This window comes from Equus caballus, chromosome 29 (assembly GCF_041296265.1).
Source record: "Equus caballus isolate H_3958 breed thoroughbred chromosome 29, TB-T2T, whole genome shotgun sequence".
NCBI classification, from domain to species: Eukaryota; Metazoa; Chordata; class Mammalia; order Perissodactyla; family Equidae; genus Equus; species Equus caballus.
The window spans coordinates 32,998,898-33,022,473 of record NC_091712.1 but is presented as its reverse complement, the minus strand read 5'-3'; the positions used below and the strand labels follow the sequence as shown (position 1 = coordinate 33,022,473).

At 40.0% G+C, this 23,576-nt stretch overlaps 1 protein-coding gene across 4 annotated transcripts in view; it reads left to right on the top strand.

The window, feature by feature from the left end:
• MCM10 (minichromosome maintenance 10 replication initiation factor) overlaps positions 1–16,388 on the top strand; it is a 36,389-nt gene extending 20,001 nt beyond the window's left edge. For 3 of the 4 annotated variants that reach the window (XM_070255347.1, XM_005606921.4, XM_023631928.2), the window contains 8 exons: positions 13–241; positions 1,380–1,524; positions 2,170–2,288; positions 4,028–4,141; positions 6,101–6,246; positions 12,009–12,051; positions 12,137–12,236; positions 14,406–16,388. In XM_070255347.1, the coding sequence (XP_070111448.1) occupies positions 13–241; positions 1,380–1,524; positions 2,170–2,288; positions 4,028–4,141; positions 6,101–6,246; positions 12,009–12,051; positions 12,137–12,220 (880 nt within the window). In that variant the 3' untranslated portion in view covers positions 12,221–12,236; positions 14,406–16,388. Of the gene's footprint in view, positions 1–12; positions 242–1,379; positions 1,525–2,169; positions 2,289–4,027; positions 4,142–6,100; positions 6,247–12,008; positions 12,052–12,136; positions 14,126–14,405 lie in introns of those variants that run through there. The other variant, XM_023631929.2, reaches the window with a different exon arrangement.
• The last annotated feature ends 7,188 nt before the right edge of the window (positions 16,389–23,576 follow it).

The following is a 23,576-nucleotide window of genomic DNA, read 5'->3' as shown; positions in this document are numbered from 1 at the left end:
ATTTCTTTAAAGATTTCTCCAGAACTCAAGGGAGATTGAGAGCCCAGCTGTGCCATCCTCTTCTCGACAGCCTCCTTCTCAGTCCCCACGAACGGGGGCTGAGTTCCCCAGGCTGGAAGGAACCCCTGCCACACAGATGCCCAAGCTTGGGCGGGGCATCCTGGAAGGAGATGATGTTCTCTTTTTTGATGAGTCACCACCACCAAGACCAAAACTGAGTGCTGTAGCAGAAGCCAAAAAGGTAACTGGCATCTGTTTTCTGCAACATTTGAATTTGCATTCTCCAAGACGTAGCTGGAATTTCAAGCTATATACCTATGAGCAGGAAAGACTGACACCTAATAGCTGTTTATTGATCGTCGTAGTTAGAATCAAAGGAATTTCAAATGATAAAACGGTGTCACCATAATTCCCTTAATTTAACCTGGGAAAGTTAGCCATTATCTCAATGCTGTTTCTTGGCAGGCCTAGAAGAAGGTATTGTTTTACAGCTGGAGACACTGACATTAGAGAAAAAGGTTCTTGGAATTGTTGAGGCAAGACTGTAAAATAGTGGTTTAAAGAATCCTTCTTCAAAAGAAATCTTGCACAGAAGCCCAGTGTTTAGACGGAGAAAAGCCGAGTTGCTCTGATTGAAGTGGGAGTTGGGGGCCCTCAGAACCCCACCTGCTCAGAACGTTCCACTTCTCCCCTTGCTGAGTCACTGGAGCCAACTTGAGCCTCTCTGTTCTTTGTTCTAGTTAATAGCTTTAACCACATGAAGAGCTAGCTACAATCCAAGGCCGTACCTACAGTAATAATAATAACAGCAACTGAACATATTTATTACTACTCTGTACCTATGATACATGCATACATGTGTACCTATGATACATGCATACATGCTATTATCTACAGGTACGTGCTTTGCGTGTGTTACCTCATTTCATCCATACACCTACAACCCTAAAATATAAGTAACTGCTATCATCCCCATTTTATAAATGTAGAAACTGATGCTGGAAAATTTAACTAAGATTACCGACTAGTAAGTAGCAGAGCTGGAATTCTAGCCTAACTCTGTCTGATTCTAAAACAAACTTCCAAATTGTTTGCGTGGTTCCTCTATGGGTCTGGAAGCCTGCAGACTAGGTGATGTTAAATTAACTGTCAAGATTTAGATAAGCTGAGACTTTATTTATTACCTTATGGACCTGTCTCCCATGCTTTTCAATTTTAATAGTTGTGTTAATAACAGTCAGTAGAATGAAGGTATATTTTGCCACTTTATATTTGAGAACAGCCAGAATTCACTGGTAGTAACTGGAAAGGTGTGTGGGCCTGTAGATGCCCAGCTCATCTTTTAGATTTTTATCTGCCTCTCTTTTCTTTCTTTCTAGTTAGCTGCTATAACCAAATTAAGGGCAAAAGGCCAGATTCTTACAAAAAGAGACCCAAACGGCATTAAAAAGAAGCAAAAGGACCCCCAGGATCTCCTGGAAGTGAAGGAACGTGTAGAAAATAACAACACATCTTCTCCTCAAGGTACTGCAAATGTCAGAGTTAGCAATGAGAAAGAGAAACTGCTTATAAAGAAAATGTTCTAGACCATAACCAGCATCCTTGACAGCAAAATTCATTCTTTTACCTCAGTTTACGTCTCTGCAGAATGCCTAAATAGAATTTCCACAACTGGAACTAATTGTTGTTTATAATCACATTAAATTGAAATGAAATTATGCACAATTTGAAAACTCAAGAAAAGAGTTGTTCATTGGAACTTTGTACATATATTAGTATAAAGATTTACATTGCAGGAAGTAGAATTCCTTTGTTTTGAGTTGCCCTATTTGTATTTTTAAAACTCTGAAGTTGGTAATGTCATTTTAACCTCAGTTTGTAAATAGCAATTTTGTTGTTATTGTTATCTATTATCATAATCAGCTCCTATTTTAAGGTGAAAAAGATTCTAATCTAGTGGTCAAATTCCATCTCCCCCCGCCCCCACCGCCATATTCTAGTTTCTACTTCTCAGCTCCTTTCTTAAGAGCCTTCCTTTGCTGGTACCAAGTTGGGTAAATGAAGTTTGAAGGGCCTGCTAGGCAGAGGCAGGGAGGATGGGGAGGCTGAGTCCATGGCTGGCTTTCTGGAATTCCCCTAACAGCTCATGTTATTTTCTTTCTGCTCTAGCTGAGGATGAACTGGAACCTGCCCGGAAGAAAAGGAGAGAACAACTTTCCTATCTAGAATCTGAGGAATTTCAGAAAATTCTAAAAGCAAAATCGAGGCACACAGGGATCCTAAAAGAGGTAGAAGCCCAAAAAATCAAACATGACAGAGGTGTCCTTCAGACTTGAGGCACTTTGTCGTGGGACTAAGAATCTGCTGCTTTTACCTAAACCAGGATGTAGCTATGGGTCACTTAGTTTGAGTTTGCTTTGAAGAATAGGAATACTTCTAATAGATTTTAATTTCACCTTGGTCCTTGCATTGAAGAGCATCACTTAACATTATTTAAATAGACCTCACTGTTATAAAAATGTTTACCAGTACTTATGGGTGTGAAATTATGTGTAAATGGTTCACCACTAGCTACTATTTTCTGCCTTGAAGTAGGGGAAGGAATTTTCCGTTCACATATTTTGATACTGGCATTTCAAATGCACTAAATCAACCCTACTCTCCCAGTGCCCCTTTTTAATAACGTATTTCATATTGCTCCCTTATTATCCTGAAATAAAATTTGTGGATAATGTAAATTATTTAACTAGTGATTTCAAAAATATCAATATTATATCCTAGCTGTAATGTAAAGAAGAAAGAAGCAAGATACTTATGTTAAAAATATGTATTTCTTTATGTAAATATGTGGGCCAACTACCCGGGAAGAAATGATGAAGTAGTCAGAGCTTGGCTTTCTAGGTGTCAGTGAGACAACTAGAAAGGAAGGCCCATTAGGTGTGTTTTCTTGGTAAGTTAAATACCGTGGGGCTATTTCTTTGACGATGTCATTTTTTTTAAAACAGTGAATAATCCTGGGAAACTTTTGAAGACACTAAAGTACAGTTGTCCTTCCATATACACAGGAGTTGCCTAGTTGGACTCTTGGAATAGTCTATGACATTAAAACCGTGCACAAGTATTGTGTATATTATATATAAAGCTGATAAATTCGAGGGTTATAATCAGGGTTTTCATCCATGTGGATGTCCCGTAGAACATTCAGAAGAATCCTTTGTTGTAGGGGACTGTTCCGTGTCTTGCAGAAGACGTGGCATCCGTGGTCCCTGCCGGTAGCAGGGGTAGCAGTCATTGGGATAACAAAAAAAAGTGCTCCTACATATTTTCAAAATGTTCCCTAGGGACAGTATCGTCCCGTTTTAGTGCTGCTACTCAATGATCTGCCCTTCTTTTGATTAAAAAATCCCTAACAAATATAGTTATATATTGTATCTTTCTACTAGAAAGTCAGGAGAAATGCTCAAGCTGACCCTGAAAGGCTGTAGAACTGTGCTCCTTCCCTCTTGTGGCCCTTGAAGGCCTTGGGTCCTTGTGCCTTGTGTAGCTGCACTAACTGCAGAGCTGTGACCACATTTTGCTGCAAATATCTCCGCCCTCATGCCTACTTCCTGTTGTTCCAAACCACCAGGGATTGCTCCTACCAAGTGCTTGGTCTGGAGAAGAGTATTGGATAGACCAGGTTGTTGTCTCTGCGGGGGCGGTGAATACCTTCCATAGCTTGAGTCTGTATTGGAACAGTAGAAATAATTCCCTTCTGCTGCATACTTGACATGATGACACTGTTAATAATGTTAGTATTTTAAGGCTATATTTAGTGTTTTAAAAATCACCAAAAAGGTACATCATCTTTTTTTGCAAATGAAGAGCTTGTGTCTACTTAGGATCATCTTTTGGAGTGCAGTTCACTGAACTATTATCAAGTCCTTATAACAGCTTGTCTTATCAGTTCTATTTTGATTCTTATTAAACTGCTGCCAGAGTATGTATTGGATTTGGTACAAGGTCTCCTGTATGCCTTGTCGTTTAGGCCGAGGCTGAGCTGCAGGAACGCTATTTTGAGCCACTGGTGAAAAAAGAACAAATGGAAGAAAAGATGAGAAACATCAGAGAAGTGAAATGTCGAGTAGTGACATGCAAGACGGTGAGTGCAGAAGATGGCTCTAACTGTGGGCCTTGTTTTGTGCTGTTGTCACTCAGGAGGATCTGAAAAATCTGTGAGATGTGGGGGCCATGTCTTGTGATTGGAGTCCTGCATGGGTCATTTAATTAGGCTGGAAAACAAACTGTCTGTGGTAGACCAGGACCTGGCTTCCTGCTGACCTGGCACCAAGCTCTGATGGCCGAGCGTTTGTAGTGAGATTCTCCTCTCCCTGGACCACAGCTCCCAGTTCTGTGGATGAGCCTCTCACACCTCTTTCCTTTACCCGTGGACCCAAGTTATTCTTATCTCTCCCTCTCAAGTTTCCAGCACATCCTCAGTCCATAGTTCATAGACCCTGGACATCATGTTATGATCCATCACTATTGTCCCTTTCTCCTCAGGGCTTAATCTACTAAGTTGAATCTCCAGGCAGAGTGTGAATGGTATTATTGTCTCTGTTTGCAGAAGTTTTACCCTAAAGCTGTTAGAAAATTCTAAATCCTCTATTCCTCCACATTAATGAAAAATGGCAAAAAAAAGTTCTTGCAAGATACTATCCCTTCCGTTACCACTCATTTTAAGTCTACCTACGTGGCTAATCGGCCCATAAACATGTGTAAGAGGAGGAAGAGGCTTAGTGTTTTCCAATTTTCTCCATCTTTGTTCCTTTTAAAACCTTATATTCTCCTTTACATTTAGGGAGCAGCCCTGAACCAGCTGCTGCCAAAAGGTAGGGCTTCCTTGAGAAAGTTCAGACCTTGGAGGGTAAATCAAGATTTTACCTCAGATGATAGCTTTTGCTCTGACAAAGTGGCAGACCTGAGGATGTTGCTGATGTATAGGTTTCCTGTTGCTGCTGTAACAAATGATGACCATTTTAGTGCTTAAAACAACGCAAATTTATTGTCCTACAGTTCTGTAGGTCACAGGTCTCTGTGGGTCTCCCGTGGCCCTAATCCAGCTGTGGCAGGGCTGCGTTCCTTTCCGCAGCCTCTAGGGGAGAATCTGTTTCCTTGCCTTTCCCGGCTTCTAGAGCTCTTGTATTCCTTGGCTTGTGGCCCCTTCCTTCATCTTCAAAGCCAGCAATGGCAGGTTGAACCCTCTCGTCGAGTCACCCCGACCTCCTCCTCTATGTCTCACTTCCACTTTTGAGGACCCTTGTGATTCCATTGGGCCCACCTGGACAATCCAGGATACTCTCCCAACCTTAAGACCAACTAATTACTAACCTTAATTCCCCTTCGCATGTAACCTAACAGACTCACAGGTTCCAAGTATTAGGGGGTGTCCCTCTTGGGGGGCATTATTTTTTGCCTACCACGGCTGGCATACCACTCTGTTCTGTCCCCTTTGAGGTTGCCAGAACCGAGAGTTATCTAGACTCAATGTAATTATGAGAAATTGCATTGCACTGTCCTGGCAACTGTTTTGACCTTCACCCACCATTTCTTGTTCTCTTTGGTCCTTTTGAGGATCAAAATTAAAAGCGAATTGCTTAATACGTTTGTTGGTTTTGCTGCTTATGAAATAGGAGTGGTAATAAACTTACATCCTTTTCAGAGGCCATATAAGAGAAAATGAAAGAGCTGCTGATCAGCCTTCCTAATTAGGCCCCACACCTCAGTGTCCTATAATCAAGGGGCGACAACAAATATAGGACAGATCAACCAAAGCCTTTTAAAGGTTTCTGATACTTTTCTGCCTCTGCTGCTGCTATTCTCTTGATGTCATGGAAGGTTCTTGTGTACATCACACCTGGCCGGAAATTGGGGCAAACATGAGATAAAGTGGTATCAGTAGGAGGGAAAGTCAAGAAATTGCCACAGCTGGAAGATGTGGTAGTGACTCCACCAGCACGTCCTGGGTGGTGACAAGAGAGCAGAGTGCCCTCGTAGCAGCTAGCCAGCTTCTCCTTCAAAGCTCTTGACCGGATGTTGCCCTTCTGTCGGTTTTATGCAGTGTGCCTACACCCACTTCAAACCTTTGGAGACCTGCATCAGTGAACAGCACGACTACCACTGGCATGACGGCGTCAAGAGGTTTTTCAAGTGTCCCTGTGGAAACAGAAGCATCTCCCTTGACAGACTCCCCCAAAAGCACTGCAGGTATGAGAATTGCCTAGGTAGGGTCTTTTGTCCCATCTAGGGTCCTTCACCCCTTTTTCCAATTCCTGCATGATGCTGTTCCACTGGAATATTGAACAGTCCTTGGTGAGGGTCAGGCCTTATTTCTGTGACTTCTTACAGCTCCTGGATATCCCTGAAAGCTGCTGGAGGGAGGGACCTTGCCTTTTTCACTGTTGTATCCTCAGTACTTAGTATAGTGCCCGACCCATAGTAGGTCCTCAAAAATGTTTGTTGAATAAATAACTGAAGTATGGGTAGGGTGAGATGGTGAATATATGTGTGTTGGGGGATAGGAGATGGGATTTTTTTTCTCTGCCCTAAGGAATTATCCATTTAAGATACTTTTAATATATGAATATCTGTGTTTTAAGGGTATTTTGCTTGTTTTTGTTTTTGCTTTTTGGGGGGATTTCAGATCCAGAGGCAGAGCTGCTGTGCTGGACCACTCAAGGGGCATCATTCACATAGAAGTCCATGTGCACAACACCCTGTGGAGTTTGTAGTACATGGTCCCTGGTCCATTCAGGCCCTCCTCATCCTGTTTATGTATTCCTTTCATCCCCTTCCTCACTGCCATCGTGTCCTTTAACCCTAGAATCAACTATTCTAATATGATTAATGGCGTCCTCTTGTTGGTTTTCTTGTAAAATGCATACTGTTTTATAGGCAGGCATTTTTATTTTATATAATTGGTTACCAAGTTATGTCTCCTTTTCTTTCTTTTTGCTTGGTTCTGTTTCTAGGATGCATCTATTTGCTATGTGCATCTAGTCTGTTATTTCTACGTAATAATAGTCCTGCATGTTCAGCACCCATCACGCCATCTCTGGATGCCCAGCTCACTTCTGGCACCCTCCACTCTCCCCTACGTGTCCTTTTAGAGTCTGGTGTAAGAGTTTCTTGGGCATATACCCAGGAGTTGAACCAACTAAGTGGTGCCAGGTCGCTCTCCAGGATGCCTGTACCACCTGCACTCCCTTTGGGCAAACACGAGGATCTCTATCTTTCCTGACATTTTTCCCAAAGAGATAGCCTATCTTTTTTTGTATTTTTATTTGTCTGGTTTTTGATATTTTGACTATCTTTTCTTATGCTTTGTAGCTTTTTGAATTTCCTCCTCTGTAGTGATCTGTTCTCTCTTGCTTAGTTTTCCTGTGGGGGTTTCTTTCCTCTTGTTTATTTGCAGATGTTCCTTGTGTATTCAAGATCTTAGTCCCCTTTAGTTTTAATCATTGCAAATATATTTTTACCAACTGTTGATATTTATTTAATTTAAATCGTTAGGGAAGTTTACATAATATTATAAACCAATGTGACCTCAATAAAATAAAAAACGTAAGATTTTAAAAATAAGTAAATCATTAGGGGATTTTTTTTTTTACGTTGTAATATGCTTTTACAGTGTTTTATTTAAGAAGTTTCTTGCTCACCCCATCCCGCCTCCCAAATTACAAAGATCTTCTTCTACATTTTTTTCACTCGCCGTCATATACCTTTCACATTTGTGTCTTCAGGTATTCGGGAAATCCATTTTCTACGTGGTCTAAGGTCACCTGCAAATATTTTTTTGTCCACATAGTGAGCCATTTCCCCCATTACTATATACTGGAGAGTTCCCTCTTTCCTCTCGTTGAGTTGGACTACCCCAAGTGCATATTAAGTTTCCATGTGTACGTGGGGTCAGTGTCTGAGCTCTCTGTCCCTTTCATCGATCTGCTTGTTCTGGAGCCAACTCTGCACTGTCTCACTTCTTGGGTGTTGTCTTAGATTTTCCCTACCCCTTTTTTCTTTTATTTTTCAATATTAACTTAGATTTTCATGTATTTATCTTCATGAATTTTAGGGTAAGTTTATTAAATTCTCAAAAAACTCCAACTGTAATTTCAATTAGGGTTGCATTTATTGAATGTCAGACCATGTGTATAAAAACTATGGGGTGGCGCTGATGTTGTCTTTCTCCCTGGAGGGTTCACGCTCCCTTGGTCCGGCCTAACACCCTACTCTGCAGGGACTGCGGGTCAGGACTGGGTTGGAGACCTGGTAAATAAGGTGCAGTCTGATTCTGCTTACTCCCTGGCCCTTCGTGGTTTTCCGAGAGCCGATGTGTTCAAATGCTGATGTGTGGTTCCCACAACTGCCAGAGAAAAAAAATGCACCCTGCTTGTTCTTCATAGGCCTTCCACTTATGTTTTTAGCCTTTGTGTCCCATACAGGCCCGGAATTTGACAAATATCCCAAAGGGAGTATCAACCATTGTTTGAGAACCCCAGGTCTCCAGCGAGAGTTCTGCTGGTGGCCCTCTACCCGCAGTGGCCCTCCACCAGGGAAAGTGTCAGGTTCTCAGCTCCCTGCCTGGCCCAGAGTCAGCGAATGCTCCCAGGGCAAAATTGGCCACAGAAGTTAGCTCCTCTCTTAAGGATTCTACTCTGAGGCCCCCTAGCTCTTGTCTCAACAACCTTCTAGTGCCTTCACATAAATGATTTCTGTACTTCCTTCAGTTTTTCTGATTGTTCTAACAGAACACTAGTCTAAGCACAGGAACTCTATCCCACTCAGAAGCAGAAGCTCTGATTAGGATCACATTGAATGAATAAAGTAGTTTTGCGAGAACTGATGTCTTTATATATGCAGTCATCCCTTTTTAAGATCATGGAGTGTCTTTCCATTTACTCGTATCATCTCCTATGTCTTTTATTAAGTTTTAAAATTGTCTCCACTGAGATCTTCAGTATTCTTAGCTAATTCTTAGATATGTTAGTTTTTGTTGGTACTGTGAATGGCGACTTATTTTTTATTATGTTTTGTTATTGCTTATTTCAGGTGTAGGTAAACGTTACTACTTTTTTTGTAAGTTGACCTTGCCTCTGGCAAGTTCAGTAAGGTTAACTCTTATTCCACTAATTTGTCTTTGATTTCTCTAGGTAAATGATCATCTGCAAATAATGACAATTTTATGTTTTGTTTCAACCCTTACACCCCTTATTTGTTTTTCTTTGTAGAGTTGGCCAGAACCTCCAGTACTATGTGAAATAATTGGGATGAGAATGGGCTTCCATTTCTTGATCTTTACTTTGAAGTGAATGAGTACAAATTTCTCCTTTAAGTATAACCTTTACCAAGTTAAGGAACACCCTTCCTATTTCCAGTTTACTGTGAATGTTATTAGATATCTTTTCTTCATTGTCTAATCTTAACTTTCCTTTAAATAATTTATCCCTGTGGTGCATTACCGATTTTTCTGAAGTTGAACTTTTCTTTTATCCCTTGGATATCCCCTACTAATCTTGATGGTTTCTTAGGTGAATACATTGTTACTTTCAATTAGCTAATATATTATATAGGATTTTTCTATCTGTATTCATAATTTTTTTTAATGTATATAAACCTTATCTGATTTTAGAACCACAATGATATGAGCCTCATAAAATGAACTGGCAGCTTCCTGAAATAATTTATATTAAATAGCAATTAATTATTTCTTAAAAGTTTAATAAAGCTCAACTGTAAAATTATTTAGGCCTTATTTTTTGTGGGAAGGGAGTGGCTTTGATAACCATTTTGGTTTCATGCCTTCTCTTCTGCCAGTTTTCAGCATTTTATATTTTTTGAGGAATTCATTTCATATAGGTTTTCAAATTTATTAACATATAGTTGTTTCTAATACGCTTTTATTTTTTTCAATCTATCTTGCTGTTTCTATTAATAAGTATTTATTGTATTTTGTTCTGTTATTTTTTTCTTTGCTCTTTCAAGATCAGCCTTGACAGAAGTCTCTTTATTCTGTTAATCTTTTCAGAAAACCATCTTTTAGTTTTCTTTTATTTATTGATTTTCTTTCTCTTTTATTGATTTCCGTCTTTCTTATTTCTTTGGGTTTGCTTTGTACCTTTTTGCCAGCTTCAGTTAAACCCTTAAACTCAACTTACTAGTTTTTAACCTTTCTTGTTTCCTCCTAAATGTATTTAAAGCTACATATTTACCTCTAAATTTCCGGCTTTAGCCTTCTTCCACAAAGTTTAACATGTAGTTACAAGTATTTCTTAATGTCCTTCATGATTTCCTTTTGAACCTAGGAGTTAGTAATGTTTAATTTTCAAATACATGGAATTGATTTTAGCTATCCTTTTTGTCATTAATTTCTGACTTTATTGCATTATTCTTAAGGAACATAATTTGTATGATATTGGTCCTTTGGAATTTGAGGCAATTTTTAGATCACCTTTAGTCTTCCCAAGAATGTCTCACCAGGATGTTCTCACTAGGTTTTTGCTTGCTGTTTGGTTTTGGTGGTTGTTTCCTTCCTGGAATCCGTCCTTCACTCTCACTTCAAGTTTCTCCAGGGTTGGTTTAGAGGGGAGGGGGCGCAGACCCCAAACTAGTTCATCACCTTGCCAGGAGCTGGTTTGTGAATTTTTTACAATCTAGTTTGTAATTTTTTTAAGTAGGTCTTTGTATATTGATACTTGTCTCCTCTCCAAAATATTGTAACAGCAACAGCTTATGTGAAATGTTTGAGTATCAGAGAAATTCTGTTCAAACTGGAAGAGCAAGATGCCTTTTTGGCCTCCAGGTGGCACTGTTATTCTTGTAAGAACAAGTGCTTTCTCTGGTGTTTTTCTTGTCAGTTGTTTATCTACAGCAGAAGTGGGCAAAGTATTTTGGTAAAAGGCCAGATAGTAAATATATTAGGCTCTGCAGGCATTGTGGTCTGTTTCACAGCTACTCAACCTTGCTGTTGTGGCTCGAAAGCAGCCATAGGTAGTACACAAAAAATGGGCATGCTGTGTTCAAATAAAACTTTATTTACAAAAACAGGCGGCAGGCTGGATTTGGCCCATGGGATGTAATTTGCCCACCCCCGAGTAGAACAGTGATTCTTCTGGTAATGTAGTCGTTGATCTACTGGAAGGCTGCAAAAGTTCTCTCAACTGATATTGAACTGGTCTCTAGATGGGGAAGGTGGTGGGAGGTTCAAGGCTAAGGCCAGTAGCAAGCTGACTCTCAGGGCAGGAGTAGAGTCTACACTAGGCAGGGAAGAAGGATGAGGCAGGTAGGACAATTCCCACACCCCAGATCCTCTCAGATGCAAGGATGCTTGAAGGCATACTTCCGTGACTTTATTGTGCATCTTTTCTGTTTCTCTTTTTCTTCCCTGGAGTAAACTTTGTAGAAAATAAGCTTTTCCCATAGTATTTACATCTCTTCTCAAAATTGGACTCATCCCCCATGTTAAAAAATGAGACCAAGTCTCTAGGCCCTTTGAATAATTAGAGAGTAAACATCTTGGGATTATAAAGAAAAGAGGGGAAGGATTATCCAGACCAGAAGGAGAATTAATCCTTTCTTATTACAACCTTATAGTTCCAGAAAAGGGGAAAGGGGCAAACCTTATACTACAGGGCATCAGAGGGCTAGCGCCCGGAGTCTTAGGGTCACCCCAGTGTCCATCAATAGAAACCAGGTTCACAGTCGTCACCTACAGCATGCGTACTCTGTTATATGGTCATTTGAAATTCCATCTTTGAGCTATCTGACTTATTACAGAGTTGAAGGCCATTTCTCAAATCACTGGTGTGTGTATTTTCAGTAGCATTTGAGCATAGCCTGTAATATGAGTGTCATCTTGGTCGGTTTCTGCTTGAATGGGGGATACTCTTCCCCTGAGTGCTGTGAGCACAGTTGTCTTCATGTGTTTGGGCCTGTACCTCATTGCTCAGTAAATCCCATCTTTTCTGTTTCAGTAATTGTGGCCTCTTCAAGTGGGAACGGGACGGAATGCTAAAGGTATGTCATTGCAAGGTGACTAATATTAATAACCCATACCAATAATGTTGACCTATTTCTTATTAAACTATTTTCATTTTTCTAGGAAAAGACAGGTCCAAAGATAGGAGGAGAAACCCTGTTACCAAGAGGAGAAGAACATGCCAAATTTCTGAACAGCCTTAAATAGCCCTGACTTCAAACAGGTACCTGCAACCTGCATTGCTTCTTGTGGCTCTGGGAAAGCAGAATATTGACTTTGTATTGCACGTGTTCCTGATTGACATAGTCAAAAGAAATACCAGTTAGGCCTACAAGCCTTGCCTGCTTTCTTTCCTCCATTGTGTTGATTTGACACCAAATTTAACATCGACCTTTAAGTGGAAAATCAAGGTACCATTGTCTTCTGTGTCCTTACTACTGATGGCTTCATTCACACAAATTTTTGATCCCTAAACTGGAAGGTGAATCAAGAGCTGTGTTTTTATATCTCTTGGGTTATAGGGTGTGCAGTGTCACTTCTTTATCACAATGAGATTTTAGTATTTATATGGACACTCAGAGGCAAAAGAATTAATTTAGCTCACCCCCGGGAAGTTGCTTAACTTCTGGACTTCAGTTTATTTATCTGTAGAATGAGGAAGGTTGGACTAAATGATCTTGAAATGTATCTTTCAGCACTCAAATTCTACAAATAATATAACTGCTTCCCATCTAGATAATTATGATGATTGCCTTTCATGTAGTTGTGGTGTACTGATACGACAAGCCAGCTACCTCCTTTCTATTCTACTGTTTCTCTGTTTACTTCTTCGAAATTGATTGTCACTGAATCACTTGGCATTTCGATTCATATCTGTATGGCTGTCTGTTCCCTTATAATATTGTGGAGCTCCGTAATGGAAATACCTAAAATCTCATCGTTTTTAAATATGGCTTTATTTAAATATGGCTTAAAGAAACTTCAAAACTTCTAACAAGAATGAATGCACAATTTGAGGAGCTGTGAAGCCTGACTGAAACATGGAAACATCCCAAAAGACAAAATCTCATGGAGTTGGGACTTATAGATATATTTCATTGTACACATCAAGAATTATAGGTCAAACCTCATATAAATTGCCACCTAAAAATTCCATTTAGAATATTCCTCTGCCTAGGCAACCTGATTTGCCAAATACTATTTGAACCAAGTGAATGCTGATACCGCCTAAGGATTGGGTAAATTGGTAGGATTATTATATTGGGATTTAAACTCTAGCTAGAAATAGGTTAGTTTCCCCCAAGATGGTATTATGGTAGGAACATAACACTTACAGGAGGTGGTTGTGGGAAACGGTTGATTTAGGTTTTAAAAACCCGGAAGTAAAATCTCTGTGCCTTATATTTCATCAAACTCTGCTCTGTCTGGGTAGAAGGTGCTGTGTCTGACCCTTGTGTTCCCCTTAAGGTCATATCCTAATAACTATATTTTTAGAAGTATTTCACTTTCCAGGAATTTTTTCCTTTTTAATTTTTAAGGAAGGGAGGAAAGAATAAAGTGTTTAATTCTTAATAAGAACCAAAAGCACTTGAAACTGGTGTTTTTAGTGGCTCATTTAAGTAGATATATTCGTCCCACACACTTAAAACCAAGCCACGTATTTGAAGTACGTCACAACTGAGCAGCTGCCTAGAAACTGTACTTGTGGTTGCTCTGTGGGGATCCCCTTCCTGTGTAAGAAGCACGTTCTTGTTTGAACCAAGGACATCGTTGGCGTCCATATTAGCTTGTGTATAGTATATAAGTAGTGTAATATTCTTGTAAAGGTGAGCCGAGTCTGGATGCCCTCATTTTTTAAAATTTGATTTTAAATTTTTAAATAACTTAAAAATATACTTGAGTTACTTCTCAGTTACTCTAGCTCTTGGGAGACTTGCCTTTGAGGTGCTTTGTGTGTGCGCTTTCTTAGAATATTCAGGGATGGGAAGGGGTGGGTGGACCTGAGAGGAGACTTACTCATTTGCATTGAAAATAGGATTCTTCAGTGAGATTGGTCTTTTCATCCCATCCTCTTTATCAACATGTATTAAATGCTTTCATGTAAATCCAAAATGTGTGTTTAATTTTTTCTCACCCCATCACTGACAATGTAGGACTTACTGTGTAGTTACAGGCCATGAGAACAGGGAAGTGCACAGTGATCTAAAAATTTAGCAAGCAAAAACTCATCTGTCCTTCATGGAGAACCTGGTTGGTCTGAATGTTCTGCTCTTCACAATAAACTTCTTTTTTTTGCTGTGCCTTTTTCTGTTTAGAGGAAATAAGTACCTTTTTAAAGAAGATCACCTTTCTTTTGAGTTTTGTTAAATTGAAATATATTTTCCCTTTTCAGACAACAAAAGGAAGACAGAAGTAATCTAGATAACAATGATCCAGAATAGCAAATAAGAAACTTCTGAATGATCGGTATGGAATCTTTTCCAAAGGGAACTTAAAAACACTACAGGTTGACTAAGGTATAGCAAAGTGGACAGGAAGAGATTGCATGAATTGGGTTTCTCTGTAGAAATTATGATAGAAGTAAAGCTTGATGTTTATAACAGATTAAATTTCTAACATTAATTTTTTTAAATGAGGAGAGTAAATCTGTTTGCGTTAAGTACATCAATGATAGCAGCCCATCAGAGCTTCTCCTCCACCAGTAAAGTAGACATCTCTGATCCCATGAGTAGAGAGATGGAAACAATACAGCTCTCCAGAAGGGTGGATGGCTCCAAACATGGAGTTCTATATTTACCAATATTGAAGAAAGAAATGGTGATATACCTAAAGAAAATAATACAGAGGCACCAAAGATGAAAGAAATTAGTTGACTTAAGTTGACAGCAGTTTGTGAAAAAACTGGAATTTTTGAAATTAAAGGAAGCCCAGAATATAGCCACACTGCTGGACTATCGACGTCAAAATGGGAAAGAGCCCCGCCGTGACCTGCACAGGTTAGACCATCTGTGCGATGCTGACGTACATTTTGGAGAAAAGCAAGACGATGGTAATCAAGATGGTGAAAACTCAAAGCCATTTGGCCCAAGAAAGGGCAGAAAGAACTAGAAATATATGTACAGTTGATTTTTATTATTCATGGTAATTATGTTTTATGAAATCACCACTAGCTGAATTAGCGGGTGCTGAACCACTGCTCCCAGAGGAAATACAGGGTTTGGTTCCTGCAAGCCTCTGCTCACATTTTCATCAGCAGATTGATACAGCACCTTGTTTTATATGTGTTTCTATTTAGAAAGACCTTATTTAATATATATTGTTGATTCACTACCGTGGAACTCACGGCCCACAGCACTATGCCTCACCACTGAACGAACCTTATCTTAGCACACTATTTTCTCCGGATGGTGCCTCACAGCCTTCTTGCATTTAGGAACACCAGACAGCACTTCAGCACTACACTTGGGGGCCATTTTAAACAGCAAAGTCACCAACAAAAAACTCAAAAATGTGAAAAACATGGCACAAAAAGGACATTTGTTTATGGTAGCAGAGCTGAAACAACCAAGAGTGTTGCTTTGTCTCACCTCACCTGGCAACATGGACGTTGGGCAACTCAAACTTTTTGTTACTCTGCACATGCACATGTTCATAAATGACCACAAAAGCACCACAAGTATTGGTTTTGGAGTTACAAATAAATTTTAGCAATTAAATGAATTTGCAAACACAGAGTCTACAAATAACCAGCAGCAACTGTTTAATATTTCCCCAAACAAGACCAGATTGGGAGTTTCCCATTCTGCAAGATAGAAAATTGGCTAAATGATTTGAAAACGTGGGTTGAAACTAGGATTGGAATCAAGTCTGTTGTAATGTTGCTTGAGCAAAAACTACTCTTGGTATTTTTTTAAGTCAACTTTACTAAGGTCTAAATTTCACACAGTAAAAGGCAAGCATCTTAAGTGTACAGTTCCATAAATTTTGACAAATGTGCACACCCGTGTAACCACCACTACAAGCGAGATAAAGGATATTTCCATCACCCCAAAAGGTTGCCTTGGGCCACCTCCCAGTCAATCCACACCCCCCGCCCCGGCTGTCACTGATCTGTTTTCTGTCACTATAATTTAGATCTATCTTTTCTAGAGTTTCATATAAATGGAATCATACAAAATACACTCTTATATCTGGCTTCTTTCACTCAGCATATTTTTGAAATACATCCATGTGGTTGCATGTATTGGTAATTCATTCTTTCCTATGTTGAGCATTTTGATGTATGGGTGCGCCCCAATATTTATTATTGATGGACATTTGAGTTGGATTGTTAACAGTTTGAGGCTGTTATGAATAAAGCTGCTACCAATATTCAGGAATAAGTCTTTCTGTGGGTTTGTGTTTTTGTTTCTCAGGTAAATATTTGGGAGTAGGATTAGTGGGTCATATGGTAAGTGTGTGTTTAGCTTTCTAAGAAACTGCTACACTATTTTCCAAAGTGGTGGTACCATTTTACACACCCACTAGTAACGTATGAGAGTTCCATTTGCTCCACATCCTCACCAGTATTTGGTATTGTCAGTCGTTAGAATTTTAACCATTCTGATAGGTGTGTGGTGGTGTCTCATTATGGTTTTAATTGCGTTTCCTTCATGACTGGGCATCTTGTTATGTCTTATGGTCCATTCATGTATCTTTGGTGAAGTATCTGTTTACTTATTCACTGGGTTGAGTAGGAGTTCTTCCTCTGTTCTGGGTACAGGTGTTTTGCAGTATATGTATGGGGACTATTTACTCCTAGTTGGTGGCTGGCCTTTTAATTTTTTTAAGTGTCTTTCAAAGAGCAATTTTTCATTTTGTTCAAGTCCATTTTAACAATTTCTTCTCTTTTGGTTCATGCATTTTGTATTCTAACTAAGAAAATCTTTGCTTGCCTTAAGGTTACAAAGACTTTTTCATAGAATTTTTTATATAGTGTTCGCTTTCACTTTTTTGGTCTGTGATCCATTTCAAGTTAATTTTTATATAAGCTTTGAGGTATAAGGGTTGAGGTTCATTGTTTTTCAAATGGATGTTCAGTTATTACAGCACCACTCAGTGAAAAGATTATAATTTCCCCATTGAATTATTTTGGCTTCTTTGTCAAAAATCAGTTGACCATACCTTTTGGGATCTACTTCTGGACTAAATTAAATATATATGTCAATCCTTATGCTGGGACCACACTGTCTTAATTACAGTAGCTTTATAATAAGCCTTGGAATCAGGTAGTGTTAGTCCTCCAACTTTGTTCTTTTTAAAATTTATTCTGGCAATTCTAGGTTCTTTACATTTCCATGTGAATTTTAGAATCATCGTGTTGACTTCTACCCAAAAAACCCTGTTGGAGATAGTGTTTAATCTATGGATCAATTTGGGGGAATTGACATCTTAATATTAAGACTTTCTATCTATGAGTCACTCTGTTTATTTAGGTCTTTGTTAATTTTTCTCAGTGATGTTCAGTAGTTTCAGTGTACAGATTATGTGTGTATTATATCCTGTTCAATTCTAAATATTTCATACTTTCGATGATAGTAATTGGTATTTTTTTTCCTTTTTAATTTCCAATTATTATGTGCTAGTATATGGAAATCCAGTGCATTTTTTTTCTGCTGACCTTGTATCCTGGGATTGTGCTAAACTTACATATTAGTTGAGCAGCTTTTTTATAGATTCCTTAGGAGTTTTTTTTGAGGAAGATTAGCCCTAAGCTAACATCTGCTGTCAATCCTCCTTCTTTTTGCTGAGGAAGACTGGCCCTGAGCTAACATCTGTGCCCATCTTCCTCTGCTTTATACGTGGGACGCCTACCACAGCATGGCTTGCCAAGCGGTGCCATGTCCGCACCCTGGATCCGAACCAGTGAACCCCAGACTGCCGAAGCGGAACGTGTGAACTTAACCGCTGCGCCACTGGGCCGGCCCCTAATACTTCATTTCCTGTTTATATGACTTTTTTTCTTGTTCCCAATCTGCAGAAGAAATCATTTTCTTTCAATATTAAGTATCAAGGAAGTGCTTTGAGTAGGTTGGACGAGAAGATCCATAAATCTCAGTGTGGCTTTTGTCTGTCTTCTCCTACATTCCCTGGGGTAAGGTGACCAATAGAGCACTAGCACACTTGACCTTGAGCTGCAAAGCCAATTCAAGTCCTGGGTTGAGTGCATTTTCAGGTTGTGATGCTGACTTTATTTCTACGTAATTCTTAACCATACCAAAACGGTAGTAGTATCTGACTGTGTTGTTCATGTGATTTAAAGGTACAAGAAAAGTTGTCTTCAGTGACTTACTAAAATTATATACTACTCTCTTTTTTCACCAGTGATTTCAGGACACCAATCGAATGGTGGATTTGGATTGTTTATCATCTAAATCTGCTTACAAAACATAAAATATCTTGCCCCTCAGTATCCCAACTCTGTGCTGGGTACATGCTGCACAATCGAACATGAGCTAATAAAATCATAAAGCCAGTGCTCCCTGCCTCCTGTTAACAAGGTTGTCATTTTTATTTAGGAATGTTTTTAATTTGGGGGTGTACACACTAAATGATTCGGACTCACTAGTGTGTGATTTGAGGCTCATAATTAGAGTGTCTAAATTAATGAGAAGTTATCTAGAAAAATATTTTCCACCTTTGTTTGACATATTAAATCAGTGCTGTTTTCCAGCATGTCCCCTCAAACATTGCCATTCCTGTAGGAAGCTTTTTCTTTAAGTAAGCTTTATGAGAACTACTTAACTATAAATTAACTACAGGTTTTTTTAAATGATAGACAATTGGTTTAATAGGTAAAGTAGGCATCACTGGTCAAAAATGAATTTTAAAGTTTAAAAAATAAAAAAGGAAAAAAAGTGTAACTAGATACTTAAATGTACACCAATCACTTGAAGGGTACTCAAGACTTGGGAATAATGGTTTCCTTTGAGAGACAGGGAAGGACGCTATTCTTTTTTATCCTTTAAAAATTTGAAACCATGTGTTTATATTACCTATTCGAAATATTTTTAATTAAAAAAGTCAAAATAAGGTAGGAAGTGGACAAAACTTTTTTAAAGTGTTAGTACATTATAAGATCACAGGGCATACCAGACTGACTACTTGTGAACCAGAACATCCATATTAAACCAATTTGCTTTTGGACAAATCCCTTAAGAACTTTTAAATTATGAGAAAGTTGTCAAAGAATTAGAACATAATTGATTGAAAATGAATTAGAAATGAAATAACCCAACCAAACGAAACTGATAAAAAGCATCTAAGAAGTTTTAAAAAATTTTAAAGAGCATTCTGAGGCTCACAAAAGTTACCACCTCCTCCCCAAAAATCTAAATAAACAAACGCTCATGATAACGAGTTGCAAAATCTCCCCTGGAGCACACACACACCAAAAAAAAAAAAAGAAAAGAAAATGACAACATGCAAAACTAGTGAATAAAGAAATAATGTTTACACTAATTCATGCTTTGATAAATTTGTTTTCCACCACTTACCTGGAACCCCTAAAGGACTAAGGGATAGTAACTCTTCTCTGTTCTTTCAGAGAAGAGTTAGTTAAAAGAATGTCCCAACGGCCACACTTTTGACAAGGCCAGTGTCTAAAAATGGAGATCGCTCCATTACTGACTTCCTGTTACATGTGGCTGCCTGGATTCCCAATCGTGTTACCTTTGGCGTGTTTCTCCTTCCCCAGGAAGTGACTGTGATTGGCTTTTAGTGAAGGAATTCTCGGTGGAATTTGAAAACCTTGATGTATAATGGGGCTCTTGTTAAGGATGAGGGTAGAGCAAAGTAATAGAATTCTTATTTCTGCCAGAAATATGGGAGCTATTTCTGCAAGCGTTCTTTATCTAGAGCCAGCATGCCAAGCGTGGCCATTGAGGGCAAGGACGGTGTTTTGTTCTTGTAAGTTGGCTGTTCACCGAGACCATTCTTGGTTTTTGACATCTGTATGGTCCCAGTGTTCCTTCCTGTGGACACGGCGGGCCTTTTGAGACAGGTGGCATTGGGGTATGGCTGTGAGTACAATCTGTCAGCTGCCATCCCCCTGGTTCCTGGCCCTCTTGGCAGAGGGCATTTGGGTATTTGGGTGTGTAATAGTTACCAATAAGAGCCAGATTGTGGCTCCTTTTCTTTCCTGGCTGAGGTGAGAGAGCAATGCTTTGCTTTTTCTCTGTTGCAGAAATTGAGTCTGTAAAAACACACGCCTCGCTCATAAATTAAGCTTACTGACCTAAAGGGTTGGGGATTGGATCTGGCCCTCAGGGCCTGGCTTGGCATCCAGCTCTTGGCCAATCAGGAGGACAGTATCATGTGGGTAGAGTGCCAGCTCCTTGATATCTCTGCCCCATCAGCCTGCAGTCCTGACTCATGATCTGAGCTGGCACTGCTGTCCAACTAGCAACCCCAGTTGGCTGGCTCGCCATCTCTCACTTGGCTTGGTAACCGAGCTAAGGATAGGCATGTGTTGTTCCTATATGTCTGTTAGCAAGAATTTCTCATCTACGTGTGGGATTCGGTACCATGAGGAGCCTCACCCCCAAGAGCACAGACCTTGAGTTGGGGGTATATCTGGCCAGTTTGCTAAGGCTCCGTGTTCTGCCACTTCTGAGGGTACGATAGGAAGTAGATGGCATCCGTGCATGTGTCTCCTGCCCAGTAATTCAGAGATGACCATCTCTGACCTTTGTTTCATGCAGGCTGACTGATTGTTCTTCTCTAGATCAGAGACTGGGGAGACGCAAGGCAAACACAGCACTCCATTCCTTTCTTTTGAGATTTATGCTTCAAAACTTTGAAATACTCATTCCTCCCAAATAATTTCAGTCTCATCAGATAATAAGTAAAATTAGTAATGACGTATTGAGGCATCTGCAATGTTTTTATTTTATGCCAGCTTCTTCCACTGCTCTCACATTCTAATTTGAAGCTCCTGGTACTTTCAGTGAGGGCTGTGGAGAGCAACGTTTCCTGTACAGCCTCTCTGTTGAAAACAGGCCTGAAGGCAGTAGGGTGGCTGGTGAGACTATATGGATCATGTTGGTGAGGTGAGCACTGATACCTGCTGAAGTCTGATTTGGAGAATAGAGCTGAGGGTGAGATTTGCCATCTGAGGAGGCACCATGAATAGTGTATATTGCAAGGTTCCCTCTCTCCAACTTTTCTGCCAGTGCTTTCAATTTGCTTGGTTTAAGATTGGCAAAGATGTCCAGTGATAAGTACATAAGCTCTTCAAAGAGAAATCTGATTTATGCAGTTTAACATGCATATAAGTTGTGACCCTTTATTTCATTTCCGGAAATCTTCTTACTGAGAGAGGAATGGGTAAATAAACTCTAGCGTATTCACTGACGTGCAAAGGAAGCAAAGACACACGCTCATACACTGATAGTGCCATGTGATGTAAATATAAAACAGAGCTTACTGAGGGGAAACTTGAGAGCACAGACAATTCCCTGAGCACCCATTACCCACAGAGAAGTGTGCTTAGCTGGGCAGAGCTGCACCAGATGCACCGTGGAAAGAGTTCCAGTTAAAAGGCCCCATCCCCTAATGCTCTCCTTGCTTCTAGAAAGTAGCGAGAACATGTAGGTGACAATGCAATAATGCAGCTCCTTGGTTGAGGTAAATGCTCATGTGAGACCTCATTGGAAAGAAGGAGCTTCCAGAGCTTGGCTTCTGGTACCAGCAGTTCTGTCCAGTGAGTTCAGACCCGCTGAGTAACTCCTTCCTGTGCTCCTGAGAGTGGGGCTATCCGGATTTATATAACTATACATCATGTTGCCGTTATAAAGAATGGAGCATGTGTGAGTATAAACAGAAAAAGTGGAAGCCACTGACAGGGCTCGCCTCAGGGTAGAATTGAGGCAAACAGAAAAGACTCCTCTTTTGTGTAAGAGATTTCCGTATTGCTTGAATTTGCTACTCTCAGCACATATTGTAACTAAAATAATTTTACAGTAGGAATGTCTTGTTTAAATAAAAAAGATTGGGTAAGGATAAGTCAAAGTGTAAAGAAGATTTTAAGTGGTGAAATGCAGTTTTCAGTTGAATATTTTATGCATGTTTTCCCAAGCCTGAGGAAGCGTTTCCTTACTCTCCTCATTTCCCTTTGGAAGCATTTGATCCAGTTTAGACACCCACCGACAGCTAAAATGTGTTGGTAATACAGCTTTAGACTAAGTACCTCAGTCCCCGAAAGAGCATCATCACAATATCCTGGAGTTTCAGCTAGCGGTCCTCTCAGTTAAGGCACATTTAACACAAACATCATGCCACTGAAAACTTGGGCACACTTTGACTTCTGTCGTGATGAGACTTGACTTGTCCACATTATGAATCCCAGGACTCTTGGGGAGAGAATGGCTCCTCGGTTCTACCTGGCCAGGTAAATTTAATGAGAGAGTTTGCCCAATGCCCTTCCTACCTTCCCAAGGCCAGTTCAGCTCCTGCTTGGAGTTTGTGTGAGAAAATACAGTGCTGACTACGTTTGAGGTGATTTGGAATACACATACTCCCTTAATCACTAGAATGTTTCTAAAGATTTTATCATTCTTTCGGAAATTACTTAAAACGTACATTCGTTGCAAAGTGTCCTGATCTAAGAAATAGTGCCACCCCTGCTGGAGTATTTTAACGCAATGAGCAGCTTTTCCTCAAAGCAAAGTTGCCCTGTGAGGCCCTGGGAGCTCAACCTCAAAAGCAGGCTGGACTAGCTGACCAGGGACCCCAAGTCATTGGGGAAAGAGAGGACCCGGGCATGGGAGCAGAGAGATGGCCAAGAATGGATGCTTATTCTTCTTCTAGAGTCCTTTTTGTCTCCTAGAGTACTGTGACCTCCCCCACAGAGATGGCTGCTTAAGTTGTTTTTGAGTTTTCTGCATTCTTAATGTGGGATTCCCAAAGGTAGTTGAGAGTAAAGATGGAAGTAGGATAGATGCTGAGTGTGGGGCAGGAAAGCAGCGTGTTTGGGAGAGAAGAAAAGGGCACCACTGTGGGTTGAATTTTGTCACCCCAAAACATATGTTGAAGTCCTAACCTCTGGTACCTGTGCATGTGACCTTATTTGGAAATAAGGTCTTTGCAGATATAATCAAGTTGGGATGAGGTTAGTAGGGTGCACCCTTATTTCAGTATGATTGGTGTCCTTAAAGAAGAGAAGAGACACAGACAGATAAACAGAGGGAAGATGATTTGAAGGCATGGGGAGAGAAGGAAATGTGACAATGGAGGCAGAGATTGGCGTGATGCTGCCACAGCCAAGGAGTGCCTGGACTACCAGAATCTGGAAGAGGCAAGGACGGATCTCACTTAGAGCCTTTGGATGTAGATGAAGTGTGTCTCTACCAACATCTTGATTTCAGACTTCTGGTCTCCAGAACTGTGAGGGAATAAATTTCTGTTGTCTTAAGCAGCCCAGTTTGTGGTACTTTGTTATGGCAGCTCTAGCGGACTAAGACAGGCGCTATGAAGGCAAAGGAGGTATCATCAAAACTTGGTTTCACCTGCTTTCCAGTCTTGG